The sequence below is a fragment of the Anolis sagrei genome, chromosome 2 (assembly GCF_037176765.1).
Source record: "Anolis sagrei isolate rAnoSag1 chromosome 2, rAnoSag1.mat, whole genome shotgun sequence".
NCBI lineage: Eukaryota > Metazoa > Chordata > Lepidosauria > Squamata > Dactyloidae > Anolis > Anolis sagrei.
In genome coordinates this window covers 7689268-7702509 of record NC_090022.1, presented here as the reverse complement: position 1 = coordinate 7702509, position 13242 = coordinate 7689268, and the positions used below count along the sequence as shown (strand labels likewise).

The 13242-nt window shown below is 49.3% G+C and overlaps 1 protein-coding gene across 1 annotated transcript; it reads left to right on the top strand.

Moving 5' to 3' along the window:
- The first annotated feature begins 5172 nt into the window (after nt 1-5172).
- Nucleotides 5173-12607, top strand: LOC132765323 (zinc finger protein 436-like). The gene is made up of 5 exons (XM_060759613.2): nt 5173-5381; nt 6999-7680; nt 8106-8188; nt 9101-9221; nt 10982-12607. The coding sequence occupies exons 2-5, from the start codon at nt 7137-7139 to the stop codon at nt 12100-12102; spliced, it is 1869 nt and encodes a 622-aa protein (XP_060615596.2). The 5' UTR covers nt 5173-5381; nt 6999-7136; the 3' UTR covers nt 12103-12607.
- The last annotated feature ends 635 nt before the right edge of the window (nt 12608-13242 follow it).

The following is a 13242-nucleotide window of genomic DNA, read 5'->3' as shown; positions in this document are numbered from 1 at the left end:
ACACAGTGGAAGGGACTTAAAAAGCCAAAAAAAAAAATACATGCGCAAAACCACATATATACACAAACACACATACATACACTTATACACACATATATACACACACAAAACACATACACACAAATATAGACACACACATATACATGTATATGTATATATACACACAAAACACAGGTACACAGGTTGGGCCACAGCAACGCATGAGGGGACGGCTAGTCTATATATATATAAATCTGTTAGGAGAGTTCAACGGGACAGCAAAACTCCACAACCCACCAACGAAACTGAACCAAAATAGACATGCCCCTAGGACAACCCACTCAGTACTAACTAATCCACTCAAAAATAAAAACAACACAACAACACACAGATAAACCGGCAAAACAACTGAGCATGCGCACTGGCGCAAAGTCCCCAGCGCGCGCGCACACATGGCCGAATGGCCAACTCACCCTCTGCACTTCCCTCCCTTCTGGCCGCACTCCGCTCCCGCGGAGCCTCCGCTCCTCCAGAACACGTCACCACAAACATGCCTCCGCCGCACACGCACCACGCACCTTCCCCCCGCCCCCTTCCCGCACCGTCAAAACCCATCCCACCTCCCCCTCCCTCTTACCCAGCTCATGCGGCCTCCAAGCCCGGCATGCTTCTGCCGCCCCCCCCCCCCCACATACACAAACACACGCAACGCAACTTCCCCCGCCCCCTTCCCGCCCACACACGTACCACGCAACTTCCTCCCGCTCACACATGCAATGCAAGTTCCCCCCGCCCCCTTCCTGCCCACACACGCAACACAACTTCCCCCGCCCCCTTCCCGCCCACACACGCACCACGCAACTTCCTCCCGCCCACACATGCAATGCAAGTTCCCCCCGCCCCCTTCCTGCCCACACACGCAACACAACTTCCCCCCACCCCCTTCCTGCCCACACACGCAACGCTACTTCCCCCCGCCCCCTTCCCGCCCACACACGCACCACACAACTTCCTCCCGCCCACACATGCAATGCAAGTTCCCCCCGCCCCCTTCCTGCCCACACACGCAACACAACTTCCCCCCACCCCCTTCCTGCCCACACACGCAACGCTACTTCCCCCCCACCCCCTTCCTGCCCACACACGCACCACACAACTTCCCCCTGCCCCTTCCCGCCCACACACGCACCACGCAACTTCCCCCCACCCCCTTTTAACCCCACCCACGCCACCTCCAAGCCCTGCCCCCTTCTAACCCCGCCCACCCTCTTCCCTCAGTCGAAACCATCCCTCCCCCGCCCCCTTCTAACCCCGCCCACACCACCGCAAAGCCTCGCCCCCTTCTAACCCCGCCCACTCTCTTCCCCCAGTCAAAACCATCCCTCCCCCGCCCCCTTCTAACCCTGCCCACGCCACCTCCAAGCCCCGCCCCCTTCTAACCCCGCCCACCCTCTTCCCGCTGTCCAAACCCCTCCTCCATCTTACCCTGCACACGCCACCTCCAAGCCCCGCCCCCTTCAAACTGTCAAAACCAACCCTCCTCCCCTGCCGCTGCCATTTTCGCCATTTCCGTAAAAGGGAGCACTTCAGACTTTTCCTTCGGGCCTCTCTTTTTCTCAGCCACGAGCTCCCTTACGCAAGTTCTCTAACCTGGTAAAAAATTAGAGCATTATTGACACTATCTACTGACATGAAAAAACCAGTTCAAAAATTAGAATGAGAGGAGAACGCTTTATTAGAATTAGAAGAGAAAAAAACCTGGTACTTTGAATCGGGGGAAAGTACCCTTACTGAAATAACTCTCACAACCTCTGAGGATGCCTGTCATAGATGCAGGCAAAACGTCAGGAGAGAATGCTTCTGGAACATGGCCATACAGGTTGAAAAACTTACAATTACTCATTACAAACACTTTTTGGGAAGGAACACTGAGCAGTCTTAAATGTGTCCTCCTCAGGGGCTGAAGGCTATAAAAAACATTGGGATATCATTTAAGAAATGCAGAAATCTAATAAAAGGAATTAGATGAGAACGCTTATGTTCAAAAACCTGGGACTTTGAATAGGGGGAAAGTACCCTTACTGAAATAACTCTCACAACCTCTGAGGATGCCCGCAGTGCCTGTCAAGCTCTCAATTTGTTGGAGAACGGCCACCACTGGGAAGACTGCATCACTGAAGCATGCAACACATCACATCCCAAACAAATTCGGTCACTGATTTCAGTAAGGCCTTCGACAAGGTCCCCCATGACCTTCTGGCAAGGAAACTAGTCCAATGTGGGCTAGGCAAAACTACGGTGAGGTGGATCTGTAATTGGTTAAGTGGACGAACACAGAGAGTGCTCACTAATGCTTCCTCTTCATCTTGGAAAAAAGTGACGAGCGGAGTGCCGCAGGGTTCCGTCCTGGGCCCGGTCCTGTTCAACATCTTTATTAACGACTTAGATGAAGGGCTAGAAGGCATAATCATCAAGTTTGCAGACGACACCAAACTGGGAGGGATAGCCAATAGTCCAGAGGACAGGAGCAGAATTCAAAACGATCTTGACAGATTAGAGAGATGGGCCACTTTGGCAGGAAAAATGAAATGTAAAGATACAGAATGGGGACAATGCCTGGCTCGAGAGCAGTACGTGTGAAAAAGATCTTGGAGTCCTCGTGGACAACAAGTTAAACATGAGCCAAAAATGTGATGTGGCGGCAAAAAAAGCCAATGGGATTTTGGCCTGCATCAAGAGGAGCATAGTGTCTAGATCTAAGGAAGTAATGCTACCCCTCTATTCCGCTTTGGTTAGACCACATCTGGAATATTGTGTCCAATTCTGGGCACCACAATTCAAGAGAGATATTGACAAGCTGGAATGTGTCCAGAGGAGGGCGACTAAAATGATCAAGGGTCTGGAGAACAAGCCCTATGAGGAGCGGCTTAGGGAACTGGGCATGTTTAGCCTGAAGAAGAGAAGGCTGAGAGGAGATATGATAGCCATGTATAAATATGTGAGAGGAAGCCACAGGGAGGAGGGAGCAAGCTTGTTTTCTGCTTCCTTGGAGACTAGGACGCGGAACAATGGCTTCAAACTTCAACAGAGGAGATTCCATCTGAACATGAGGAAGAACTTCCTGACTGTGATAGCCGTTCAGCAGTGGAACTCTCTGCCCCGGAGTGTGGTGGAGGCTCCTTCTTTGGAAGCTTTTAAACAGAGGCTGGATGGCCATCTGTCAGGGGTGATTTGAATGCAATATTCCTGCTTCTTGGCAGAATGGGGTTGGACTGGATGGCCCATGAGTCTCTTCCAACTCTTGGATTCTATGATTCTATGATAAGGGAGGGGAAAGGAGAGAGGGAGGGATGAAGGAAGGGAGGGAGGGAGGAAGGAGGGATGAAGGAAGGAAGGAAGGGAGGGAGGGATAAGGAAGGAAGGAGGAAGGGAGGGATGAAGGAAGGGAGGGATGAAGGAAGGGAGGGAGAGAGGGATGAAGGGAGGGAGGGATAAGGGAGGGGGAAGGAGGGAGGGATGAAGGGAGGGAGGGAGGAAAGAAGGGAGGGAGGAAGGGATAAGGAAGGAAGGAAGGAGGGAAGGGAGGGAGGGAGGTAGGAAGGAGGAAGGGAGGGAAGGGTGAAAGGAGGGATGAAGGGAGAGAGGGAGGGAGGAAGGAAGGGATAAGGGAGGGGAGGGATGAAGGAAGGAAGGGAAGGAGGCAGGAAGGAAAGAAGGGAGGGAGGGATAAGGAAGGAAGGAGGGAGGGAGGGATGAAGGGAGGGAGAGGGGGATGAAGGGATGGAGGGAGGGATAAGGGAGGGGGAAGGAGGGAGGGATGAAGGAAAGAAGGGAGGGAGGGAGGAAGGAAGGAAGGAGGGATGAAGGGAGGGAGGTAGAAAGGAGGAAGGGAGGGAAGGAGGAAGGGAGGGATGAAGGGAGAGAGGGAGGGAGGAAGAAAGGGATAAGGGAGGGAGGGAAGGAGGGATGAAGGAAGGGAGGGAGGCAGGAAGGAAAGAAGGGAAGGAGGGAGGGAGGGATAAGGAAGGAGGGAGGGAGGGAGGGAGAGAGGGATGAAAGGATGGATAAGGGAGGGGGAAGGAGGGAGGGATGAAGGAAGGAAGGGAGGGAGGAAGGAAAGAAGGAAGGGAGGGAGGGAGGAAGGGATAAGGAAGGGAGGGAGGTAGGAAGGAGGGAGGGATGAAGGGAGAGAGGGAGGGAGGAAGGAAGGGATAAGGGAAGGAGGGATGAAGGAAGGAAGGGAGGCAGGAAGGAAAGAAGGGAGGGAGGGATAAGGAAGGAAGGAGGGAGGGAGGAAGGGAGGGAGAGAGGGATGGAGGGAGGGATAAGGGAGGGGGAAGGAGGGAGGGATGAAGGAAGGGAGGGAGGAAGGAAAGAAGGGAGGGAGGAAGGAGGGATGAAGGAAGGGAGGGAGGCAGGGAGGTAGGAAGGAGGAAGGGAGGGAAGGAGGAAGGGAGAGAGGGAGGGAGGGAGAGAGGGAGGGAGGAAGAAAGGGATAAGGGAGGGAGGGAGGGATGAAGGAAGGGAGGGAGGCAGGAAGGAAAGAAGGGAAGGAGGGAGGGATAAGGAAGGAAGAAGGGAGGGATGAAGGGAGGGAGAGAGGGATATAGGGATGGAGGGAGGGATAAGAGAGGGGGAAGGAGAGAGGGATGAAGGAAGGGAGGGAGGAAGGAAAGAAGGGAGGGAGGGATGAAAGGAAAGAGGGAGGGATGGAGGAAGGGAGGGATGAAGGGAGAGAGGGAGGGAGGAAGAAAGGAAGGGATAAAGGGATAGAGGGAGGGAGGAAGGGATAAGGGAGGGAGGGAAGGAGGGATGAAGGAAGGAAAGAAGGGAGGGAGGGAGGGATAAGGAAGGAAGGAGGGAGGGAAGGAGGGATGAAGGAAGGGAGGGAGGCAGGAAGGAGGAAGGGAGGGATGAAAGGAAAGAGGGAGGGATGGAGGAAGGAAGGGATAAGGGAGGGAGGGAAGGAGGGGTGAAGGAAGGAAAGAAGGGAGGGAGGGATAAGGAAGGAAGGAAGGGAGGGAGGGAGGCAGGAAGGAAAGAAGGGAGGGAGGAAGGGATAAGGAAGGAAGGAAGGGAGGGATGGAGGAAGGGAAGGATAAAGGGATAGAGGGAGGGAGGGAGGAAGGGATAAGGGAGTGAGGGAAGGAGGGATGAAGGAAGGAAGGAAAGAAGGGAGCGAGGGGAATTGACAGACGAGGAGGCCATGGCAGAAATAAGGGCCCCAGTCCCGCAGGGTTCAAAGGGGGCGAGCCAGGCCTCCAGACACTTCCCCCTCCCGCCCAGAAGGGGGCGTGGCCGGAAGGAGAACCCCGACCCAGTAGCAGCAGCAGAGTCGCAGGGTGAAGACGTAGGTGTTGTTGTTCTAGCTACTTCCGCCTCTTCCTTCCGGGTGCCACGCGGTGAGGCCTTTCCCTCCCTCTGTGGGTTTTTTGGGGAGGGGAGGGGAGGGGAAGGGAAGTCCCACCAGGGAACAAGGGCCAGGGCTGAGGACTACAACTCCCAAAAAAGCTAAGGATACGAGGAGAGCCAGGAGGCTGGGAATGGGCTCTGGGGTTGGCCTGATCTCCCAGCCTCCCTCCCTCCCTCCTCTCTCTCCCAATCTGGCCTCCCTTCTGGCAGGAGAAGAAGGGCCTCTCAGGCTCCAAAGGGAAGGCAAGAGAGGCAAGTGCTGCAGGAATACCAGGCAGGGAGGAGCAGGGGAGGCAGGCAGAGGTCTGAACTGGGAGACCAGGCAAGGGATGGAGAGAATCCTAGAATCCTAGAGTTGGAAGAGACTTGGTGGGCCACCATCCAGTCCAACCCCATTCTGCCAAGAAGCAGGAAAATCGCCTTCAAAGCACCCCCGACTGATGGCCATCTAGTCTCTGCGTAAAAGCCTCCAAAGAAGGAGCCTCCACCACACTCCCTCCAGAGCAGAGAGGAGTTCCACTGCTGAACAGCTCTCTCTGGGATTGTGGCGCAGCTGGCTGAGTGTCAGCTGCATTAAGATCATTCTGATCAAAAGGTCATGAGTTCGAAGCCAGCCCGGGTTGGAGTGGGTCTCCAACCAATTATGTGTAGCCTGTTGTCGACCTTTGCAACCCGAAAGACAGTGGCATCTGTCAAATAGGAAAATAAGGCACCACCTTAAAGTGGGGAGGCAAATTAACTGATTTATGAGGCCATAAAAGAAGACTCCAGCGGAGAAGAATGCGGAAGTGCTTCATCGGCGTCGCAGATGGACAATGAAATCGACAGCTCCCCAGCTTCCCAGGCGGCCAGAAAAAGTTAAATAGCCTCTGTGTGGTCTATATATGTTTGTAAGTCAATAACTGGCATTGAATGTTTGCCATATATGTGTATACTGTAATCCGCCCTGAGTCCCCTGCGGGGTGAGAAGGGCGGAATATAAAAGCTGTAAATAATAATAATAATAATAATAATAATAATCTCTCACAGTCAGGAAGTTCTTCCTCATGTTTAGCTGGAATCTCCTTTCTTTCCTGTAGTTTGACGCCATTGCTCCATTGCGTCCTGGTCTCCAGGGCAGCAGAAAACAAGTTTGCTCCCTCCTCCCTATGACCTCCCATCTCATATTTAAACATGGCCATCATACCTTGTCTTCTACAGGCTAAACATGCCCAGCTCTTTAAGAAAGGAGACCATTAAGGAAAGAGGGGTTGAAGTTGGACAAATTAGAGGCAAGCTTGTATGGGAAATGTGGTTGGCAATGAAAGCATGTTACATTCAGCTATGAGGCATCTGCATCATAGAATAAATGCACTTTGGGGCTGCTTGGACTGCATTGTCTCAATGGTCTGACATCCTGGGAGGGGGAGTTGGGTGAGGCACCAGCACTCTTGGGCAGAGAAGGCGAAGGACTTGGCCACACTACAACTCCCAGGATTCCTTTCAATTTCAGAACTGAATATACAGGGAAACAAGAGAAGTGGGGCTGAAGGTGAGGGGAAGAGCAATGCAAGGGGATTTCCATACTGATCGTTCATGAGGTTTGCTCTCAACTGCTTTTCTTACAGGGAAACCATACAGAGGCAACCAAAGACCCCTTATCTCTTGAGGGGAGTAGATCATTACCCTTCCCCTCCTCTTTGTCTTGCGTAGCCTTTGCCTCGTGATATCGTTAGGTGGAGAAGGGAAGAGGTTCTTCTGTCCTGATGGAGCCCAGAGCGAAAATGGAGAAACCAAGCCAGCCCAGCCCTGAAGGAGGAAGAGAGCCCTGCCAAACCTGGGGCAAGAAATGTGTTTGGTTCCCGAGCGCAATGGGCAAGGACGCCCGGAGTGAAAACATCTTCATCACATACCTTCAGGCCCAACGCTTCCGGCGCTTCCGCTTCCCGAAGGGCTTGAGGCCCCGAGAGATTTGCAGCCGCCTCCACTCTCTCTGCCGCCTGTGGCTGAAGCCTGAGGAACATACAAAGGCGGAGATTCTGGACCTGATAATCCTGGAGCAGTTCCTGGCTGTCCTTCCTGTGGAGATGGGGTGCTGGGTGAGGGAATGTGGGGCAGAGACCACTTCCCAGGCCGTGGCCTTGGCTGAAGGCTTCCTCCTGAGTCAGGCCGAAGAGTGGAAGGCACTCCAGGAAGAGTGGCTGGTGAGAATGTTCCAGAAGGCCCAGAAGGCCCCACCAGGCAGCACCAACCAGGGCTTCCCTTCTGGGCGGATCAAGCTGGAGAAGGGCACAGGAGAGTCTCCACCAGGTAAGATGTCTTTATTTGTTTGGTCCTCGCTCTCAAGGGTCCCTCAAAAGTCCGGTCTGCTGTTGTGTGCCCAAATAGATGTTTCATTTGCTGTTTTGTTAGAGGAGGGAAAAGGGGCTGATACTTTTTTTCTCTTGGCCAAAGATCTCCCAAATGTATGATCTTCTATTCTGTCCCCCAAAATATTTAGTTAGAATGTTCCAAGAACATTTCAAGCTGGTCTTGTACAGAATGGGCTGCACTTCGTGAATGCCTGTGCCATATAAAACCCTTTCCCTTCCCTTCTGACCATTCTTTTGAGGACATTAATTGTTCCCTTTTTGTGTTGTTTAAATTGTAAACCGCTTTGCGACCTCAAAATGAGCTTTGAAAAACAAATACAGAAATCCAGCTTCCCTTCCCTTCCTTTATTTGGCATGTCATAGGAGATGAGCCAAGAGTGCTGGGAAAACGTGGCAGCTCCACTCTTTGTGATGCAGGAGAAGTGGCATCCATTCAGCAAGATCAGGTAAAAAGATGACAGTAGAAATTAACTGGAGATGATTATAGAAATGTCTCCAATTACTTCATATGGAATGGATCTTGCTTTTCTTCTGCTTCTGCCAAAGTTTCCTGTTAAGAAATCCCAAAATGCTCTTCCTGAAGTCCTTTTTCTTCCATTACAGCTGTGGCTAGCAATGACCACATTTGTTTCTAAGTGTTTGCAAACCACTTTCTTAACAATCTTTTCCAGAATCTTGCTTGGTATTGTCTGTTGCAGGTGACTGCATGAACTTCCTTACCATCATGATGCTTCTCACCTAGGGGCCACAACTGATAAATCACCAGCAACTAGAAGATCTGTCAACTGAAAAGTTGCAAGTTTGAAACCCTGGGTCAGCGTGAGCGGTCGACTGTCAGCCCTGCTCACTGTTTACCTATGCAGCTTTAGCAGTAATTAGAGAAATTAGATACCGCTAAAAGCTGCGGGAGGTGTTTTATGACACCATAAAAAAGAAAGAAGATCAGAAAATGCTGGGCAACCAAAAAGGAAGGAGGAAGTCCTGACGGCTCTTCATCATAGAGAATGGAGCAACAGCACCCCCTGTGGCTGGAGTCACCTTTCTTGCCACCAAAAAAAAAAAAACAACCAGCTGGACACAGTCAACAACACCTCCTTTCTGTTGTGTGTCTGTGTATTGTCTATACAAAAGCAGCATTGAATGTTTGCCGTGTATGTGTGTTGTGAGTCCACTTCGTAATGAGAAAGAAGGAATATAAGTAAAGCGTTGCTGTTGTTATTAGGGTACCCAGGAAGGTTGGGGTGACTACTGCTAAAAGTTACCTCTTTGAATTCTTTATTCGGACTTCAATGGACCAGGATTTTTCTTAGCAGTAGAAGTAGCACTAATGATTTGTGTGTCCAACTTCTTTCTTTCAGGTGATATTTGAGGACGTGGCTGTACATTTCAGCGTGGAGGAGTGGGCCTTACTGGATATGGATCAACGGGCCCTGCACGGGGAAGTCATGGAAGAAAATTATAGGATGGTGGCTTCTCTGGGTAAGAATCCCTCAGCCTCTTGGTTAAGAAAAATCAGTTTTGGGAATTGAATTTTTTTTTCTACAGTGTTACTGTATAGTTGTGGCCTTTGGCCACTACTTCTGGTTCCTGACCAGGCTGGAAGAAACAATTCCCCTCTGGTCACTGTTGTGCATAAGCGGATTTCAGACAGGTCGAATGCAAAAGGAAAAGGAACAGGAAAACTCTACTCATGTCAGCAGAGTCAAAACATAAACTTTTTTTCTACAGCCTTGCTGCATAGTTTAAGAACACGAGTGACCTTTGGCCAGCACTTCTGGTTCCTGACCAGGCTGGAAGAAACAATGTCTCTCTGGGAACTACTTCTGATGAGCTGCTCTTCAGCAAGATGTTTATTCAATGCTTATTTGAACATGGTTTAGTAGGGTGGCTCATGGTATTTTCAGGTTGCATGTTATATCACCTCTCATAGACGATACGATGGTGGGAGTGATCATCCAACAACTTCCAAAAAGGGGTTCTCCTTTGAGGAGGGAAAGTTCTCTCCTCCAGATGTCATCTGTACGTGGGTGATGTTCAGCTCTATCACTCCTTTCCTCCTACCACTAAGGAGGCTGTGCAGGTCCTTGGCTGCTGTGTTGGTCTGGATGAGGGTGAACAAATTGAAGTTGAATCCAGACAAGACAGAGGTCCTCCTGGTCAGTCGTAAGGCTGAACAGGGCATAGGGTTACAGCCTGTGTTGGATGGGGTTCACTCCCTCTGAAGATACAGGTTTGCAGCTTGGGAGTGATCCTAGACTCATCATTGAGCCTGGAACCCCAGGTCTCGGCGGTGGCCGGGAGAGCTTTTGCACAATTAAAACTTGTGCACCAGCTGCGCCCATACGTTGGAAAGTCTGATTTGGCCACAGTGGTCCACGCTCTTGTTACATCCCGAATAGACTACTGCAACACACTCTATGTGGGGCTGTCTCTGAAGATTCTCTGGAAGCTTCATCTAGTCCAGCAGTTGGCAGCCAGGTTGCTCACCAGAGCGGCATACAGGGAGCACACAACCCCTCTTACGCCAGCTCCACTGGCTGCCAGTCTGCTTCCAAGCACAATTCAAAGTGCTGGTTTTAACCTTTAAAGCCCTAAACGGTTCTGGCCCAGACTACATGTCCAAACATATCTCCTATTATGAACGATCACAAAGTCTAAGACCATCTGGAGAGGCCCTGCTCTCAATCCCATGGCCATTGTAAACACAATGGGTGGAGACGAGGGACAGGACCTTTTCAGCAGTGGCCCCTCATCTGTGGAATGCTCTCCACGGGACATGAGACTGGCCACTTCCCTCCTGTCTTTTAGAAGGAAACTCAAGACTTGGCTATATGGGACCAGGCGTTCGACCATTGAATAGCAGCAATGTGGGAAGAAGGTTTAAACAACTCACGCTAATGAATTGACTCGGACCTGGATTGGTATTTTAATGGACACATTTTAATTTATTGTTTAACTGACTGTTTTTAATTAATTGTTTTTTAACTAACTGTTTTAATTGATTGTTCAATGCTTTTAATGGTATTGTTGAATGTTTATAATTGTGACAGCATCAGATGGTGCTTGCTGTGAGGCCGCCCTGAGAATCCCCTCGGGGGTGGGAAGGGCAGGTTACAAATGCAGGAAATAAATAAGATTGTTACCTCTTCTTTTTCTCTCACACACAACATTTCTGTATTTACTGATTTCAATCTTCCCTTTTCGCATGACTTCCTACTTTTTGTCTTTCTTCTTTCAAGGTGGCGATGGACAAGGGAGTGACGATGGGGGAGCTCCAAGTAAAATGTGGATGAAAACAGCAAGAAGTAAAAAGGAAGAAGAAAGAAGCCCAAGAATGGAATCGGAAGGATATAACAGGAACCGGTGCCCTGTTGACAGCAGGGAAATCACAATCCAAGAGACAATAGACGCAAGCAGGGAGATTGGAAAGAGCCCTGTCTTTGAGAATAGCTTCTTCCAAGAGGCATCTAATACAAATCCTACACACAGTGAAAAATACATAATTGTGGACAAGTCATATAAATGCCTGGAGTGTGGAAAATGCTATCCTTTAAAAGGAACCCTCAACGCACACCAAAAAACCCACACAGGAGAGAAGCCATTTAAATGCCTGGAGTGTGGAAAATGTTTCTTTCAGAAAGGACACCTCAAGACACATGAAATAACCCACACAGTAGAGAAGCCATATAAATGCATGAGGTGTGGAAAATGTTTCTTTCATAAAGGTCACCTCAAGAAACATGAAAGAACCCACACAGGAGAGAAACCCTATAAATGCCAGGAGTGTGGAAAAGGTTATTCTAATAAGAGAAATCTTATTGGACATGAAATTGAACACAGAGGAGAGAAACCCTATAAATGCTTGGAGTGTGGAAAATGTTATTCTGATAAGAGAAGTCTTATTGGACATGAAATTGAACACAGAGGAGAGAAACCCTATAAATGCCAGGAGTGTGGAAAAGGTTATTCTAATAAGAGAAATCTTATTGGACATGAAATTGAACACAGAGGAGAGAAACCCTATAAATGCTTGGAGTGTGGAAAAGGTTTTCTTTCAAATAGCAGTCTCATTAGGCATGAAATGATTCACAGAGAGGAGAAACCCTATAAATGCCAGGAGTGTGGAAAAGGTTATTCTGATAAGAGAAGTCTTATTGGACATGAAATTGAACACAGAGGAGAGAAACCCTATAAATGTCTGGAGTGCGGGAAGAGTTTCTCTTTGAAAGATAGCCTAAGGGTGCACCAAAACACTCACATGGGAGGGAAGCCATATAAATGCCTGGAGCGCGGGAAGAGTTTCTTCTGGAGAAGGGATCTAAAGCTGCACCAATACACTCACATAGGAGAGAAGCCATAAAAATGCTTAGAAGAAGAAATGGCCTACAAAGGTCTGGAGTGTGGGAAGAGTTACAGCCTTAAATCTGCTCTCAAGAGTTCACCAGAAGAGTCATGCAGGAGAGAGTGGGAAGAGTTTTAGCTACAAATCAGACCTTACAAATGTCCAGAATAGTCATAGAGAAGAGAAACCAGACATGTCTGGAGTGCGGGAAGAGGTTCCATTGGAGAGAAGGCAAAAAGCCAGGAATTTGATAAGAGTTTGAAGTGCACATCAGTCCTCAAAGATTCACCAAATATAAAGATAAATTGTATATATTCCTGAATTTTGGAAAACGTTGAGTTCCACAACAAGCTTCACGATGTAGTAAAAAACCATATGAGAAAGAAGCCATGGAAAATACCTGGAATGTGGTAAAGCCATCACTCAGAGGAAAAATCCCATGAAGCATGAAATGAATCTCAGAAGAGAGAAGTTTCCAAATGCTCAGAGGGTGGGAAGAGTTGTGTCCTCAAATCAGGTCTCAAAACTCTCCAGGAGAGAAAGAATACACATGCCAAGAGGGTGGAAAGGGTTCAGTCCTCAGTAGGCACCAGAATAGTAAACACATGTGGACAGAAAACTGGACTAACCTTTGTATTGATTCCCTCTTGTTTAGACTGACACAAGTCATCTTGGACCTTTTTTTTTTTGGCACACCTTAAGGGAGAACCTGGCAAGTTCAGCCCGGTCCTGGCCTTGTGGCCCTGTCACCGCTTCAACAGTTCAAGGGATGTGGGATGCACACTGGTTTCCCCCTTTTCAACTCTTTTGTGCTTGTTTTAGAGAAATTTACTGAAATTTACTCAGTTTCTTGTATTCTTTTGCAAATGCTCAGAGAGAAATAAAGGCATCTTATGGAGTAATGTTTTGAGTTTTGAACTGTCCCTATGAAAGGCAGAACTTGCAGCCTCACTTGGCTCTGGAAACCCACTGGTGTGCCTGGAGCAAGAGACACTCTCTCAGCCTCTGAGAAAGGCAGAAGTGAAGTCCCTCAGGACCCAAATACTTACCCAGCCTGACCCTGTTTAGCTTCCAAAATCAGACGGAATCTGGTGACTTTTGATATTGTCATCTATATAAATAAAAATGTAATGTTCGTTTGTGGGATTCACATAACTC

Excerpts from the sequence above, each read along its gene's own strand:
- LOC132765323 (XM_060759613.2), top strand. The coding sequence starts at position 7,137 with ATGGAGCCCAGAGCGAAAATGGAGAAACCAAGCCAGCCCAGCCCTGAA. Across the intron at positions 8,189-9,100 it reads CATCCATTCAGCAAGATCAG|GTGATATTTGAGGACGTGGC; the intron begins GTAAAAAGATGA and ends TCTTTCTTTCAG. Across the intron at positions 9,222-10,981 it reads TAGGATGGTGGCTTCTCTGG|GTGGCGATGGACAAGGGAGT; the intron begins GTAAGAATCCCT and ends TCTTCTTTCAAG.